At 36.6% G+C, this 17,686-nt stretch overlaps 2 protein-coding genes across 4 annotated transcripts in view; one reads left to right on the plus strand and one right to left on the minus strand.

The window, feature by feature from the left end:
- side-II (sidestep II) overlaps window positions 1-17,686 on the plus strand; it is a 142,605-nt gene that overhangs the window by 37,893 nt on the left and 87,026 nt on the right. The window lies entirely within an intron of this gene.
- On the minus strand, window positions 10,258-15,400 carry LOC656559 (glucose dehydrogenase [FAD, quinone]). The gene is made up of 3 exons (XM_963084.5): window positions 14,564-15,400; window positions 11,096-11,932; window positions 10,258-11,021 (listed from the first exon to the last, which is right to left on the minus strand). Exons 1-3 carry the CDS (start codon window positions 15,307-15,309, stop codon window positions 10,433-10,435), a joined length of 2,172 nt encoding a protein of 723 aa, XP_968177.1. The 5' UTR covers window positions 15,310-15,400; the 3' UTR covers window positions 10,258-10,432.

Genomic DNA, 17,686 nt, shown 5'->3' on the forward strand with positions numbered 1-17,686 from the left:
CCTATTATCTAAATCTACCTACAGAGCGCAGTGCTGCCACTCTTCATTCGTGCCTCCGTGCTTATAAAGCTTTGCACATTCCTATCGCGCACTTGAAAAATATTTTCGCACGGTTTGAATTAAACTCATTCCGCTGTTTTTCGAACAAAACATACATTCTAGTGCGACTTGTATTTCTTCGCAAGTTTGGTGAAGCAACTTTGATGTTGAAGCTACCATCAAAGAACATATAATCCATAAATAAGTTACAACACACCACCTGCCGTCTTCACCTACGTCTTGAGTGCCTTCAGTCAGCAGAAACGATGTATCTGAAAGTATACTGCTGAAACGTGATACGAATGAGAAAGGAGGGGCGTACGTGGGGTACAGAACTGCGTTTACAGAACGAATAGTTTTGTGAAGTGAAATTTTTCATTATTTATTGTGTTTTTATTTGATTTTAATCAAGCGAAACAAATTAGAAACTGTTACTATTTAATTCAGTCTTGAAATAATTATTGGAATCTGTGACGCTTGTTTTATCTATTTTGTTTCGTATCCTGAAATCACTGTCAAATGAATTCAGAGTTGTTATAATTTCAGTTAACAGAGAGATAGGTCCTATCATTTGGCGATTGTCATTGATAATAGCTCGAAATGAACATGTCCAGCAAATGAAGTTTGAGGACACGCAACTGCCGCTCATGCATGTTTAATGGAGTAACCGTGCGTTGAACGGTCTTTATAGGTCGTTCTTTCAGACTTTTCTCTCGCAATCTAAACATAATCAAGGAGTGATATACATTTACAAGACACGAACATCTGCTATTGTAAATGGTGTGTCACTAAGGTAGCTCTAGTGAGGCTAATGTTGCGGAATATAAGCAATTACACAAGAGAAAACCGTATTTGATTTGAAAAACGCGAATTTAATAGATTTGAACCCTGACTTTGTCTCTAAAAAAGTTAAAACTCGAGTGAATATTTATAGATTTTTTATTGTAGAACGTTGAGCGAAAAAATAGATTTATCTGCGAATCGACATGGTTTTGCTTTTTCTCTTATTGGTAATTCGAAAAACAAATACCCGTGTAGAGTACACGAACGTGCAAAATTACCATTACCCTACAATTTCAGATGTTCGAAATTTACGAGTTTCAAGCATGAAAAAGCCAATCGTAAAATATTCCTTGTAAATATTCATTTTCTCGGAAATTATCTTTGACGTCTCGTAAAATTTGGATTAGGAAAAAAATTAAATAGGTTTCGTTTTATTTTTAGCGAGATGAATTTTCCATGTCGCGCGAAAAATGTAACACATCTGGAAAACCTCGGAATTTAATTTTTTCGAGTGTTAATATTTTAAAGCTTCATTCGAGCTCTTGCTGCAATTCCGGACCGAATCCGGTGTCGATGAATGACTGCTTATGGAAGTCTTTAAAGTCCTCGAGCAATCTTTTCATCTAAAAGTAGGTATTTTCTTTCTTTGCACTTCGTGAGTAATCTGCACGATCTCGACATGCAAGGCAATAGAAAAATATATACCTAACGACTTTTCCTCCACGCTGTCATTGATTCATTTCGTAATTACAAAGTTCGGAACTCGTCCGTGTAAATAATGACTTAATTAAGAAAATACTCTTTTGAATTCCGAGGAATATTCGACGAGTCTTACGTGTAAACAACTTATAATTCACTCGCATGAATATTCAAGGCTTACCTGCAAAATTCGGAATGCGTGAGGAATGTCATAAAGATTTATAGAATTTCCGGGGGCGGTTGTGGAAACTGGGGGCGCATTGTCGATATTAACAGCAATAACAATCATAATTAAATTTCGCTTAGAGCTCAGAGCGGCATTTTTCACATTATTGAGTTTGAAACTTTAAACAAGCAATTTGTACTATATTTTTTCAACACTAAACGCTCAGATTACCGTGAGATAAATTTCATGACTACGTCTGCAATTTTTAAATAACAAAGCGACATTGGAGCAACATGATCGATAACACCTAAAATTATTGTACCATATAGAACCAGATAACCCTCACTAACAAAGTTATATATCATAGTCGTTGATGAACTGCTGGGATTATGGCTGAGTTAGGGATGTTCCGAGATAATCCATCTCCTTTTAAAACGCCAAACTAAAACTATTTAATTATCTCGTTTGCGCATTTTTCGATAGCAAATTGTTCTGATTAACCTTGCTTTCAGCAAAATTGCGTCCGGTTTGGCCGGAATAAAAGTGGCGGACCGCGATTTCCGGTCATAAAGGAAGTAACAAGCCAATTATCTCCGCTGTTGGATATTTGCTTTCCAAATTTGTAAGCCAGGTTTTTCATTACGTTTTTTCAATTACTGTGAAAAAACACTGACCTTTTCACGAACTCCCGATAAGTTTGTGTTCAAATAAATTAACAGTTTCTTTGATGTAGGAGTTGGCTTTGTTAGCTAAAATATTTTTCCATCATTTGGAATTAAGTGCGTCTGTCTAAACCGGAGTTGACTTTATGATAAAGCTCTGATTAAAGTTGTAGTGCTTTATGCTTAGCCCACGTCACTTACAACAGATCTACCCATGGATAAATTACTGCGGCCTAAAGCTCATAAATCTCGAAAATGTGCTTTGTGCGCCCTAATAATAGTCAAATAAAGGTAAATAACGTTTTTTAAGCTTTTTTTTGATTCGTATTTAAGGTGTTACGAAGCTGCAATTAGGACATTTTAGAGTCTTATTCGTGGCAACTCTGAGTCAAAGTTGTTGAAAAACCTGCTCTTGAGGGTTCAGTCAAGTAAACGGAAATGCATGGAGAGAAGCTTCGATATTATCTGACGTCTGTACACTTCAAAGAGGAGACATCTCGTTTGTTTTGTAAAACCCGAGCTTTTCCCATTCCGAGAACTGCCTGTTACCGAGCAAAAATGCGGCCAATTATAAAAAGGATAAGTAGATAGCAACAGACTATTAAATGTCGAAAAATATAAAGACAAAAAGCGACCTTTGTCTGTCTTGTTAGTACACGTTTGTTGTTTCCGCGACTGTATCTTGTTCATTTTTTTTCTGTAAGTTGTCGCGTCGCATTATTTAATCCGTTTTATTCAAATCAAGTAATAGAACGCAAACGGCAAAAAATGCGGATCGATTCTCCGATTCTCTAAAACAGAACCGTATTGACTTTACCGGAGGCATTCCGTCCCGAAAAAATATAAAAGGACGAAGAGAAAGACGTGAGTCGTAGATGCTGACACACTTTAATATGTAAATCGTGAGTTATGCGACTCCCGAGGGAATTTTATCCATTTTTTGTTCCTGCATTTATTGTTATACCTCGGGCTCGCTACTGTGATATGAATGACTTGTGGCACCTCAATGTTAAATATTTGCCAGTGAAAAAGTGGAAGCTCGGATTTACCGGCGATGGGGATGCGTTCGCACATTTTTACGCCGTTTTGACGCGGACTGATCCGGAAATGACATTCTCCATTTTCTTAGAATACATCGAAACGACTCACCGTCATATTTACTTTCGTCACCCCGCGTCAAATCTGCAGAGGGTGCCACTTACATCACGAAAATTAAGCTCGCATTTAGCTTATTACAGAAGCGAGGGGAGAAAGTGGATGGATCGGGAAAAGCATTTTTAGACGGGATTCGGCAACACTGAGATTAAATTTTTCGCGTCTCGCGCTTTTTAAATATGCCAGAAATAATTACACCATCCCCTGTCAGGCTCATAAGTTTGCCCTAAACTACCATATGATCAAATAAATGAATCATACTCGACAAGTAATCCAATTAGATTAATAATTAAAAAATATTACATCAAGGTAAAAGAATAATGTAAGAAAAACATTATACTCGTTACCTATAACTTGTAAAAATATTACAGCAGTTAATTATTAATGAAAAATAAAACGATGAAAATAAGGCGTGATTAAGGCAGTAGACAGAACAAAACTATTAAAAATCGTTGCACAAACTAGAGAAAAATTTAAATAAAAACGCCATCCGAGCTGGCAAATTGGAACACAAGGAATGTCAGTAATGTCGTCCTAAAAACTTTATAACAGAAAATGAAAAAATAAAGGCACGTCGATCGGTAACATCTCTGCGAGTTTTTGCAAACGCTCAGATATGCTGGAACTGAATTGGTACTTTATGAAATAGTCTGAAAAACGCTGCTCTATCGTCGAGAGCTTCCAAATGGCAAGTCTTCGTTATTTTCAGTGCCCAATTTGATTTAACTAAATGGCAATCAGGCGATATTTGTCTTCGTTTTGGGCTGGCACCGCGACGCTGATGGCAAGTTCAAACAAGCATCGCTGTCAAGTGTGTCTGTGTAACCGCGCAACAAATGTTACACCGGCCGGATTTAAAAGGATTTTCCAGTAATACAGCGTATCCTGTTTATGTAAATGGGCCAATCTCTGGGGCATTTCATCCGTTCAACTCCCGACCATATATCTCACTTTGATGAAGTACACCCTCACTTAGGCTAATTAAAGAAGGTAACCGACATTTAATTAAGGCAAATGCGACAAAACTTCCGAAGCGAGCGTATTTTTCGTCGCGAAAATCCGCCGGAAATTTATGGATCCCACAACTGCCATCATTAATGCAATATGTGTATTGAGTCACGTACTACTTTTAATAATACGTCCCCCAGTAAATGATTTATGTGCCGAGCGCTCCAAGTCGGAATCACACTTGAAGTGCTTTTATATACCGAGCGATTTTCATAAAGTTTTGATTGCCGCAAGGAAAAAACAAATCGGGAAAATCGAGCGTGATTTATGATTTTGCGGAAATGACATACGAAAATGACCCAATGCCATCAACAGAAACCTCAAAATAGCAGGTGTGTACGCGTTGCCGGCTTTCAAGACAGTATTATGTCGGAAAAGCGCTCGGGTTTTTTTGATACTCGATTATGGAGGTTGTAAACTTGTCAATAGCACTGAAATGAGATCGGTTAAGATATGCAGCAGCGATATTAAAAGGAATGATTTATTTCCCCACAAAGTATGGAAATTCACTTGTCTTTATTTCGAGTTAACCCCGATCGAATATTTTCACATGGAAATTGCCTAATTGGCTAACTTTAAGTCAATTTCAGCAACTGTGCAGAGATGCTAGTTAAATTTAAATGCGGTTTAAATTGCTAATAGTAAGTGGTGTAAATGATCCGAAGGAAGGTGTTTAAATATTAACGCTTCTACTTAACGATTACAACCATTATTATTTAAATAGCTTCTATCAAAGCAGACTCGCCTAAACCCTAATTTAATTTATTAAATATTTGTAACCGAAGTTGATCACAATTGTTAACAGACTCGGCACTAAATTATTTACAACTTTAGGCAAGAAACCTAAAGATAAATCAAAAATTTATGGCTGTTCCATTTTCAACCTCAAAATATCGGTGCATTTAATAAATATTTTGTTTATTATATTATAGTGATTCTACAAAAAGTTTTCATAAATGTTTTACGATCGACTGACTACTTATTAATAATTTAGACACAAATATTCGAGAAAATAGCTTATCTAACAAATTATATACCGATAACAGGTGAATGTCTTGTAATTTCACGGTCGGATCAAGACATTCACAGAGTTTTAAATTATTAAAAATTTCAAACTTCTTTGTTATGGTGTTACGTGAGCCGTATCTGTAACGAAGTTTTTATAGTAAAGTCATTAATTCTTGCACCTCACTGGCCAAGCTGCAGCTTCCTGCTGCTCTATAATATGATCGGATATTATATCATCCTATTCATCTAAAATTTACGTCAGGTAATGGATGCGTCCATGTTATAATTAATTTTATATAAATTTTCTCTTAAGGGATGGCTTAGCTAACGAGAATATTTTTAGTTTCAGGTAAGAACACCTCTACTAGAATGTGTGCGAAATTGGGTTTTATTAGGGTAAGTGAGTAGGTTACAAAATAGAACGTTTCCGTTTTAATCTATTATAAGCAGTTTCAACAAATTCGTCCAAAAGTCAAAGCACTCTAGAAAATTTAGATTATTTATTAAAATGTCTCAAACTGATTGTCTATTTTCCATGCGGAATGTTTAATAAATGCGATGAAGTCAAGAGAAAAAAATACATTTGAACATTATTAAATACCTACCAAAACAAAATTTTAATTACTTGAAGTACAATCGATATTTCTTTTACATGTTGGACAGTGCTGCAAACTGGGATGCAATATTAAAGGATGTCTGTTGCAGAAGTGAATTGTGCTAAACGGATAATACAACAGTGACCCATCTGCGGTGCACACTGATTCTGATTAATACAAAAGACGGTTGAGTAATTTAATAAAGCATGTCAAAACTTGGTCATAATAAATGCTCGAAGCATAACAGCATTCATTGCAATAAATACGACGACGTTAACCAAGTTCGCAGTCCTTACGTGATACTGACTAGCTCGTAAAGTTGTCGCCTGAATTGCGCTTTCAAATTACTACAAACGGCGAAGACAAAGTGCAAAAAAAACATTTACTATCGATTGTAATTGCGCCAAATTATTTCTTGTCCCAGAACAATTTGCCCCTTGTCGCAATCGTCCAAAGTGACAAAATCCTCGTATTTGTGATAACGTCACGTCAGCACGCTTTGAGATGGGTAAAAATTAATTGTTTGGCTTCTGGGATCGTTCAAATGTCCCCATCGTCACATATCGATTGAACCGTTTGCGAATTGCGGTCAAGAGATGGGTCTAAAATGTCTGCGACGCCGAGTTTCAGTAATGAACAAGTTGCGGAAGTGCCTCGAGAGGTTCGGCCTTATACAGGTGTTCGATCTTGTAGTTGGTGTTAGAATTAAGGGCCAGTTGAGAGCCCTAACAATTGTTTCTATAACAAAGCGAAAAAACAATTTGACAATCAGTCAAATTTTTCATCCGTCATTAAATTCATTCCGGTTTGCATTCTCACAAAAAATGACTTCGACCAATGTTTTTACGGGGATGGGCAACAACCGCAGTTCCAGCAGGGTCCTGAGACCGCCAGGAGGAGGGTATCACAACATTTTAGGATTATCAAACGAAGCAAAAATATCAAAGACGCCAGAACGCGAAAGCGGCGAAAGTGACAAAGTTGTGACCGAAAAGGCTAACCCTGAAACAAAAATTGAAAACGTAGCCACAGAGAGGCCAGAAAATCAAAGAAGGGTTCGTGTACCTCCTGGAGGTTTTTCTTCCGGCTTGTGGTGAATCGAGTCATAATAAGCTTTAGATTGTTACATTATTGTTAAATTTTGTCTCACACTTTTAATAAATTAATTTAGCTTAAAGGAATTATTTTTGTTTTCCTGAATTATTTTATTGGTGTAGTTGATTTGTTGTTTCTCTTTTATATTTATGTCGATTTGGTAATGTAATGTAAGTCTTATCTAACAAATATTGGTTTTTATTATTCCAAAACCCTTCTGTTTACATCAAGCAATTTGTGGACGAAAAACGGATCAAATAATTTAGTTGCCATTTTCCCAAATTGTCTATTGTTTGTTTTGTTGACGTGTAAACATCTTCGTCAAACTTTCGCAACTTTATCAAAATTTTTCGTGTAACAAATCAAGATGGGGACCCAAAAAGTGGTAATTCCAAGGGGTTTGATCAACCCCAGCGAAACGGTAGTTGTGGAAATTCCTGAACAGTTCAAAGATGTCAGCACAGTGGTAGCTCGCCCAAAATCTGCAGACATGTCGATCCCTCTGCCCCCAACCCCCAAAAACAGGCTAGTTGCAAAACCAGGTCGCACTTGGCCTAAAGCAGACAATCGAGGTGGTTTCGGTGCATTATACGACGACGAAGGTATCACCTGGGGCGGCCGACCTAACGAAGAAGAATCAAGTTACGCCACTCCATCACCACGTCCCCCTCCGCCCCCGAAACGGTTCTCTAAAACACCGCCCGGCACATATCCCCAAAGAATCCCCAGGAGGCCTTGGTACATGGGTGATGAAAGAGCTGGCATCACTTGGGGCGGCAAAGGAAACAGGCCCATGAAACAAGGGCAGCGGCCTCGTCCCCCGGGCTGGGCCTATCAAGAGTTGTCACCAGGACCAGTAACATATCCAGGAAAGTTCGGAAGTGTCAGGTACCACACGGATTTTGATCCTAATCCAGCTCTGCATTCCACTCTGAGAGACCTTGATGACCCAATAGAGAGGACCATGTACTGTGATTTCCGACCTTCACGAGGCATGTCTCCGCGTCCAAATTCTTTGGGAGAAAGTCCAGATTCGTTAAGACATTGGCACTCCAGTCTGGGCTCAGTCAGTCCTCCCCTTCGACAAAAAGGACAATATTACTCCGACTCCTCGCCTGAGGAGTCACCTGAGGGGTCACCAGAGCAATACGGGGCTCGACAAGCACTTAGTTTTGGTGATTCTTCTGAGGAAGGAGGTGCTTACTGCGGGTCGCCCGAGTGCGCAGCTTCACCAGAATCATCTGGTGGAGATTCTGGTGAAGAAGCGTATTATCAGTCTCCACCACCTCCTCCGCCACCAACAGTTGAAAAAGTTCAAGAGGTGGTAGACGACTTGGAAACCAGAGAACTCAAAAAGTTTATTGCAAGGATCAGAAAATATCAAAATGCGAGAAGAGGACTTGTCTTTACTGCAGCTACTTTAGATACTGCCCAAGACATAGCCCGATCTGCCAAAAGATATTAGCACATTAATGCCGTTTCCAGAACATCTGTTGTAATAGTATTTCTAAAATTAAGATTAAACCCTTTGGAACAAAGTGGTTTTATTTAAATTAAATATGAGTTAAAATAGTAATGCGAAATTGTTTTGTAATACGGTAAACTGCGTAGTTATTGGCCAGTTAAGCAAAAATCTAAATTTGAAAAACCATTACCACCTTTTAGCCCAGTCAAATTAGACAAATCGGTGTAAAAAATTCCTAGAGAGTTGAAGATTTTTTTAAAAGCGTCCTTTACACTTGGATAGACATATATCAAAAGTCCCCGAGGTTGGGGAGCGAGCTCGCGGAGGGGGAGGGGGTTAACGCAGTGTTTTTTTTTGGTTTTTTGTTTATATTTGGAAACTGTTACTCCTATCAATATTTATCTTTCTACCAAAATTAAAGTTGCCATGATTAGATCGAAAACCCTTCTATCATTTTTCCAAAAAGTGTACACTTCTTTCACACAATTTTATTTATTGAGAGCCACTTTGTGGCCTATGGTAGTTTATTGACAGTTAATAATTTCCTTGAATAAAATGAACAACGTAGTACAGGGACGTTTTGAAACTTTTTAAAAATTGTTTATATATCCTATTAAACTGAAATTCATAGTAGAATTCCAACAACGCATTTGAATTTTTTGGAGTGAAAAATAAAGCACAAATTAAGAGTTTCTGTAAAAGAAAAAAATTCTGTGTTAAACTACTACAACGACACGTTTTGAGCTAAGAAAACACAGCAGAAACCTTTAATTTGTGCTCCATTTTACTTCAAAAACTGCCGTTTTGTCAATAATTTTAAAGCACACGCACATTTTTGTGATCCTAGTGTAGCAGTGTTCAAAATTTGGGACTGTAGGTCAAAAACGATTTTTTTGAAAATTATGCATTTTCGTTATACACAAATTTTACTTTGTGAATTCCTTCGTTTTGCCATTTTCTATCTACCTTTAAATTTTTGCTAATTTTGCTAACACACTGTACAGAACAGAAAATGACGGAGTAGCAACGGCTCTATACACATCTGATTAAAATAAAACTACCGTAAAACGTGAGTCTTCCAAAAAAATTTCAAGAACCTTCTTATGATTTTTGGTCTTGTTAGCATTAAGTCTTGCTTTGGACTTTCGAAAAAATGAGGAGATTAAGAGGCTTGTTAATGTCTTCAAGACAACAACAAGACAAGATCGAGGGTAAAACCAAAACATTTTCTGTCTTGTTGTCAGTCCTAATTTATTAGACCGTTCTCTACTAACAAAAAAATGTATTATAAAAAAAAGTAGCAACTAACTAAAGTATATTTACGGTAGTAAATAGGTAAATTAAAAAAATAAAAGAAAAGAATTTTTTAAGCGTACCACGAGTCAATATTTCTTGGATGATGCCGATGATGAAGGATTAAGACACAAACTAGTGTAAAATATAAAAAAATAAATAAATTCGTATTTTTACAAGACATTTTGTAATAATGCCTGTGATAATAATCATACACTTCATTCGCTGTTTTAGTTCATATTTAATTGTGTTGTAAGTAATACTAATAAAGTATAAAAAAATGTACAATTTTGTTGTTGATAAGAAATTTATTTTTAAATTGTCATAATAAAAATAAAAAATTTGTTGCTTCTACTTTCCCGTTCTCTTACTCTCAGTTTGTGGCTTCTACAAATAAATAAAAAAATCCTAACAAGCTAAAACTTTAAAACACCAAGAAATAGGTGTTTCCTAACTACAACTATTAATATGCATTGAAATTGTTATATTCTTGATCCTGTTGGTAGTCGGGATAATTATGTTGGTATCCTTGATACCCTTGATTAAATCCCTGCTGATTATACGCCCTTTGTGGCCTAGGCGTCGACATGAAAGGATTAGGCATTTGGGGATGATTCCTGTGGAATTGCTCATTATGCCTAAATCCCGTACTTTTTACTCCCTGTTGGTAATGATACGGAGCGTGTTGTTTAGGGTAATTGGGATAATTTGAACTAGCCGATGGGTAAAAGTGAGGTGCGTTTTGATTACTCTGACTGGTTCCACCCCCAAACCTGTTCGCAATAGTACCACCACGCAACCATTTTTGCTTTATGTACTCGACGCCTTTATCAGCAATCATAACAATGGTAGCGTGCGTGTTTCCAGAGACTAGGGCTGGCATGATCGAGGCATCCATAACACGGAGCCCCTCAATACCGTAGACTTGGAGTTTGGGGTCGACCACAGCCATGGGGTCGGAGGCCGGACCCATCTTACAAGAGCCCGCTTGGTGGTTCTCCGGCCCGGTATAGTAGCGAGCTGCGCATTGCCAAAAGTCATCCGAATCATACCTGAAATGTTTTAAATTGAAAAAGTTGATTTTATATAAACGAATTTTTTTAGCAATTGAAACTGCATTTCTTACGTAAATTTTTTCTCGCAATCCCCGTATTCGTCGCGCATCAAAGTCAGGCCGTACTTGTTCTGAAGGACGCTCGTATTGGCCAATCTCTGCGTCACTCTGATTCCCTCGACTAGCGTCGCGACGTCTTCCGGTTCGCTCAAATAGTTGGCATACATGAGCGGGGGATCTAACGGATTGTTCGACTTCAATCCGATGTGCCCCCTACTCTTTGGATGCAGCACCACCGGCGAGATCGTCAGATGTCTCGGAGCGTCTGGATGTTCTGGATCCTTAGCCGCCCGCACTTCCCCGGAGGCGGCACAGTTCGCCAAATACCCGGCAAAGAAGATCTGCAAATCGGGATGAGTTCCCGAAGGATCAGCGAATTTCGAGTTGATCCTCGCCGTGACTTGTGACATGCCCGTCGAAGACATCGGCCCTCGCCGATTGAGGATGTAATCCAGAGCGTGGGCCCAGTCCAGGTCATGGACAGCTTTCTGCTTTTTCATTTCGTACGTCATGTAGAAAGTGACGTGGTTGTGGAGGTTTTTACCGACGCCGGGGAGTTGGTGGACTTGTTGAATGTTAACTTTGTCTAATTCTTCTTTGGGGCCGATGCCGGATAAGAGGAGAATTTGCGGCGAGTTGATGGCTCCTGCGGAAACGACGACTTCCCGCTTTACTCTGACTGTGTGTAATTTATTGTTGTAGAGGAATTGGACGCCTGAAACTGTCTTCTGGTTGTTGCTGCTGTTTATTAGAATTTTCGTCGCGGTGGAGTTCAGCATGACGTGGAGGTTGGGGCGGTCGCGGCCCGGACGGAGGAATGCCCGGGCGCTGCTTAGACGAGATCCGTTCCTACAAAAAATTCGACAAGAATAGAACAAACAAAACAAATAATCGATAAAGAAGCATGAATCTGCATACTCGTACGAGTTTAATACTATCATCTTGGTAATTAATTACTGCTCTGAACAGAGTTGTGAATACATGACGCTTATTTTTTAAATATTTACGTGGGCGTTTGTTTGGAGAGTGTGAAACAACTCTCCCACTTCTTCAAGAAATGTACTCGTAATTCAGAATTTACATGTGAAAACAACAAAAAATTGCTTACCTTTCAGAAACGGTTATGATTGTGAAAATAGTGCCCTTGTCATTTGAAGAATTGTTAAACAAACAGCAAACTAATAAGTAAATTAAGAAAAATTGATGGAAAAAAATAAACGCAACACATAATAATAGTAGTAAATCAATATGAGCATTTATTTTTTGTTAATAAAAATAACACGCTACTCATTTATGAAAGCTAATACTCCATTATGGACTTTTTTATTCATTCAACACCAAGGTAATCCAACAAGAAGATAGAAGATGGCTTTATATACACAGACTGCTCTGTCTAAACCCCACATTAGAAGTATTGGGAGTTCTAATAACAATAGAAATCTGAAAATTTTTACTTACAACATACAATCTGTTACATTACAAAAATATTTTTAAGATAGCGACACTTTCGGTTATACTGGAAGTTGCTATTAACTTCCTTTTTGAAATAAAAAGCTATATTTTGTAATGCGTTTTTTATTAGATTAGTTTTCCTAAATTTAGCCATGTACAGAATATTTAGGGCTCTTTATTTTTTTTTAATTGCACCTTTCAATTCAGAAATCGATGACTCCACCATTTTTTAAGATTTTGAAACCATTTTTAGCTTATTTGAAAGAAAAAACAAAGTCCTTTATTTTGGTGTTTTCCAATTTCTAAAAAGTATGACAATCCCAAAATTACACATTTAAGTTTTTAAACCAACATTCAATGAATTTATTTCGTTTTCACGGAACTTATAACACAATTTTGTCGTTTGTTTAATTAGAAATGTTTCTTTGGCAAATTATGTAAAAAAACTGTGGTTAATAAGAAATTTCTTACAATTTCAAAAAAAAACATAATATGAAAATAATCTTAGATAGCTATAGAGACTGGTGATACAGATCGATACAGAAAAAAATTCTCCTTCAACTAGTAAAATAAAAATTGGGACATTCCATTTGAAAAAATTAAGTACTTTAAGTTTGTCCAAACTTAACCATAAAAAAATTAAAAAAAAACAACTTTTGGAATTTATTAACTTTTTTCCAATTTTGAACACACTGGGGGACAGATATAGGCTTCTCTTTTAATTTTCTAAATGTGATTTCGAAATCCCTAAAAACAAGAAAGCTACCGATTTTTGAAGCGACAGGTGCTCAAAAATTTAAAAAAAATCCTAAAAAAGCTGATAAAAATTACTTACCTAATCCAAAAACACAGTAAAAAACATACCTTTTAAATTTAAAATAAGAAAGTTAATAGGGACATTCGGCATAACCGAAAATGCTGTCTTTTTGTAAATATTTTCATTGAGCAGAACTTAACGGATTATATTTCTAATGTGAAGTTTAGACGTAACTGCCTGCGTAAAGTGTTTGAATTAATATATATTACTTGATTATAAATTTTACAATGGCATTTGAAAATAGTTGTGGAAGTATGTTATGTTACAAGTGCCACGGTAAGTCTGCCAAAAGTATATAATTATTATATCTCAAAAACTAATAATTACATAGAAATCAGAATTTGCTACTTAATACTTTATATTTTTCTGTATGCTTGTAATTTTTCAGAATTTTTCTAGAGTTCTTTATAATCCAAATTAATTAATAATGTGTTAAATGCATTGTAGTATTAAATCGCTGTACCAAAATATTATTTCTTATGTCATTCTTAAACAAACGATGCTTAAATATTTTTGCGCAAAAAGTTGACTTTATTTTATATTTTCAAGTTTCTTATTTTATTTCAAACAATGAAGTAAAAGAAAAATTGTTAAAGCTTGAATTATCTGGAAAAAAATCGTATCAGATTTTCCCCGGTTAATTTTTTGCGTGACAATAAATATCTAATTATATATCACATAAACAAGAAGAAGCATTAATAAGTAAATAACATACAATAAATGAATCATTCCAAACCTCATTCATTATCATGTTAAACGCTGTTTTGGAATTATGTATTATCTATTTATAAATTCCTACCCAATTATCTACCTAATACTTAATTACGTATTATATTATTATTTCTGTAACATTTTAATAACGACCAGAAAACACTTTTCTTCTTGCACAGCTATTTACAATTTAGCATTTTATGATTTAGTTCAATGAATATTTAAAATCTTGAAACATGAATTATTAAACAATACACTGAAAACAAATTTAATTTTTACGACTCGATCAATAGTAAATCGTATGCACGACATAAAAATTGCAGGTTATGGTAATCATTACCATAACAGATAATTTTCATGACAATTTAACAACATCCATAAAATTTATGCTACAATTCTAATAGATGAACGTTGACCTTTTGTCAGATAAATAATTTAGTTCAAACAAACAGAATCAAAAGTCAGTAGTGCGAAAACTAAAACCTTGACTTTGACCTCACCTCACACTCGACTGGGCTATAGTAAACCCATGGTACTGTCGCCCATTCAAATCGTCACTGACAGGATATCCCAACTCCTTCGCCGCCTGCATAACGTCTTCTGCCAATTCGGGATGATGCGGAAACCGGGACGTGGTCATTGGCCCACCAGTACCATGATAAGCAGCATCGACAAGAGTACCAATTTGCAGATTATCCTCTGATTTTTTGAAAACTGGGAGTACGTCTTGGTACCCCCATCCCGTATTGCCCATCGTGGCCCAATTATCGTAATCCTTAGGATGCCCCCGCATGTACATCATCCCATTGATGACACTGCACCCACCCAAAACCTTCCCTCTAGGCCAGGAACACCTCTTTTCCGGAAATCCAAGACATGCCTGTTGTTCCGGTTCCGTCTTGTAGTTCCAGTCCATGTGTGGGTCTCCATGGTAGCTTATAACCATCGAAGGCACTTGGGACCCTGGTGGTTCGTCACCGCCGGCTTCAATCAACAAAACCTTCCACTCGGGGACTTCCGAGAGTCTTCCTGCCGCCGTCGCACCGCCGCTGCCGCCCCCGATCACCACAAAGTCGTACTCTATGTCAGGCTGCGTTTTCGGAACGACTCTTTGGCAGATTTCGGACAAGTCGCATTTGTTCCGTATGAAAGTGTCCAAAAGGCTCATGAAGAGGACAAAAGCGCCGCCCCCGCAAGTGTTGGCCAGGGACGGACCGATGTAGGGCGCCGCACAACCACACTCCATCGCTTGCTATTGACTGAGTAAAAAACAGGTTCGGATTAACGTTAAATAACCGGTGGAACTGTTATTTGGTCAAACCCGCGACTCTGAACTGTTATCGAGATGCGTTGTTACGTCAGCGGGGCATCCCGTCTTCACAATCGGACTTACTTAGCTCGGATTATCCAGTCGGATGCGCACGATTTATCGCCGGACTAATACATCATTGGGTTTTATTGGGCTCTAGTTAATCCGCGGTGGAAAAGTGCGAGAGGAAGGATTTTTGTCAAGGAGGAAAAAATGCTGATTGACTAGAGGCGCTGGAAAAAGGAGACGACTTCATGAATATTAATTGGCAAGGGAAAAAAGAAGGGTTAGTGAGGATACGTAAATTAGAAGGAAAAAGTCAGCTGGACTAGGAGTACATGTTTTGTTTATTCTATTTTATTTTTTCTGGAGAATTCGAATGGTTGTGGGACTTTTCTTTCAAAAAAATACAAAAAATGCAAATTATCAGAGCTTTAGCTAAAAATATACTTCTATAAATCTCCACGGTCAAGGATTATGCACTTTGTACTTATGTTTTTTTTAATTACGAAGCATTTTTAGGGCTAAAGCAAATTAATGTTATTTCATGATTCAACTTAATTCGAGTTGTCATTCACTTTGTATTCGTCAAGATAGTAACAATTATAATATAATGGCAATTCAGTGTCCGCAAATCGGCTCTTAAAATAAAAATTTCATTATACATACTTCATATTCTGCTGAAAAAATAAAAACATAAAATCAATAATAAAATAAAACAAAATAAACATACAATAGCACTTATAATAAACAAAAACTTTATAATTTAATTTACAAATTCAAATTTTATTTGAGTGCTTTGGCTGATTTGATAGTGAAACTAATTACTAATTTTCAATACGATCTCACACTATTAAATAAACTTTTTTTCTTGTAGTTGTTCACATTAAACTACCTACATACCATATTAATATACAATAGGGACTCGAATCTCCAAAATAATGTGAACTTACCCTCCGGTTGATCGAATAATTCGAAGTTTGTACTTAAAAAAAGATAATAATGTTATTTTTCTTTTTGCAATAACTTAAACGATTACAAGATCAGTCGCTGTCATTCGGCTTCTGCTGTACGCGAGTAATTTAAAAATGCTTTGTACAAAACGTAATTCAGTCACTCATGTTGAGAAATATAGAAAAAAAAGAGGAAAATAGTACATCGATTCATCCAAGTTTTCGTTTAACCATGAATGCCAATTATACCTCGGATAATTGGGCCTCTTACTGTATTATCATTTAGATGTAGATAAGAATATCTACTTTTAAAGCTACGACTTCTTAAAAATCAGTCACTAATTTATTATCAGCAGTTTAGAAGAAGTTGTTTTGATTGCTTCTAACTAATACGTATATGTAATTTTCTTATTTTGAGATTAAATTTCTTATCAAAATATTCGTTTTGTCCAAACATCTGTATCCACACTTTCTTATTTTCTGGTTTACGGTACATAAATGAGTCGTTTGGTCAGTACCATTAATTAGTATTCAAAGTTCAGGCCGTTAAGCCAAAAAAATAATCGAGAAATTGTGTTTTAGTGGTCATTCTTGTTTATATTTCGTCGGTTTTTCCATCCACAAACAGTCGGTTTATGTTATATCAACATACAATCAACACAACATTAAACCTCCAATTTAAACACCAGTCACAATGCTAAAAACACTAATCTTTATTCATTAAAACGCTGGTCACTCAACTTTCGCAACAACAAACTTCCCGAAAATCTTAGAATTAGTTTCATCAGTGATTATATCGGTTTTACCTACCAGCGTTCCTGTAAATCTCTCATACGTACTTACGTACACGTATAATTACGTTAATTACAATAATCTTAGTTTATTGTGTTAGTTAATTTCGATAATGGCTTCATCCTTTTAGCAGATGCGTAATTTCGCGCTTATGTGCAATTATTCCAGTTTGATAAATTAAGCGATTTGTGATGCAGTTAAAGATGCGTTCACACCTGACGCACGCACGCATAAAACAGAAAAAGAACATAAAAGGCATTGTTATGGCCGTGACAGAAAACAGCAACCATGTTAATTTAATGGACCAATAAAAGTCTTTCACACCTGTGACGGCTATTAAACCAGTGTGGTGGCTACTTTTTCTTCGGGCATTAAAATAGTTTGGAAAAATTTAAATCGGCCTGAAAATAGCCGCTCCACTATTTTTATGGCGCATAAAAGTGGAACAGCACGACAAAGTTGATAAATATTTTAAATAGCAGGGTTCGAGTTAAAAATTTATCCACTCAATGGCACAATGGCAGAACTGCCACTAAACATAAAATGTAATTACTTATAAAAATTTATAC

This window comes from Tribolium castaneum, chromosome 3, assembly GCF_031307605.1.
Source record: "Tribolium castaneum strain GA2 chromosome 3, icTriCast1.1, whole genome shotgun sequence".
Classification (NCBI taxonomy): domain Eukaryota; kingdom Metazoa; phylum Arthropoda; class Insecta; order Coleoptera; family Tenebrionidae; genus Tribolium; species Tribolium castaneum.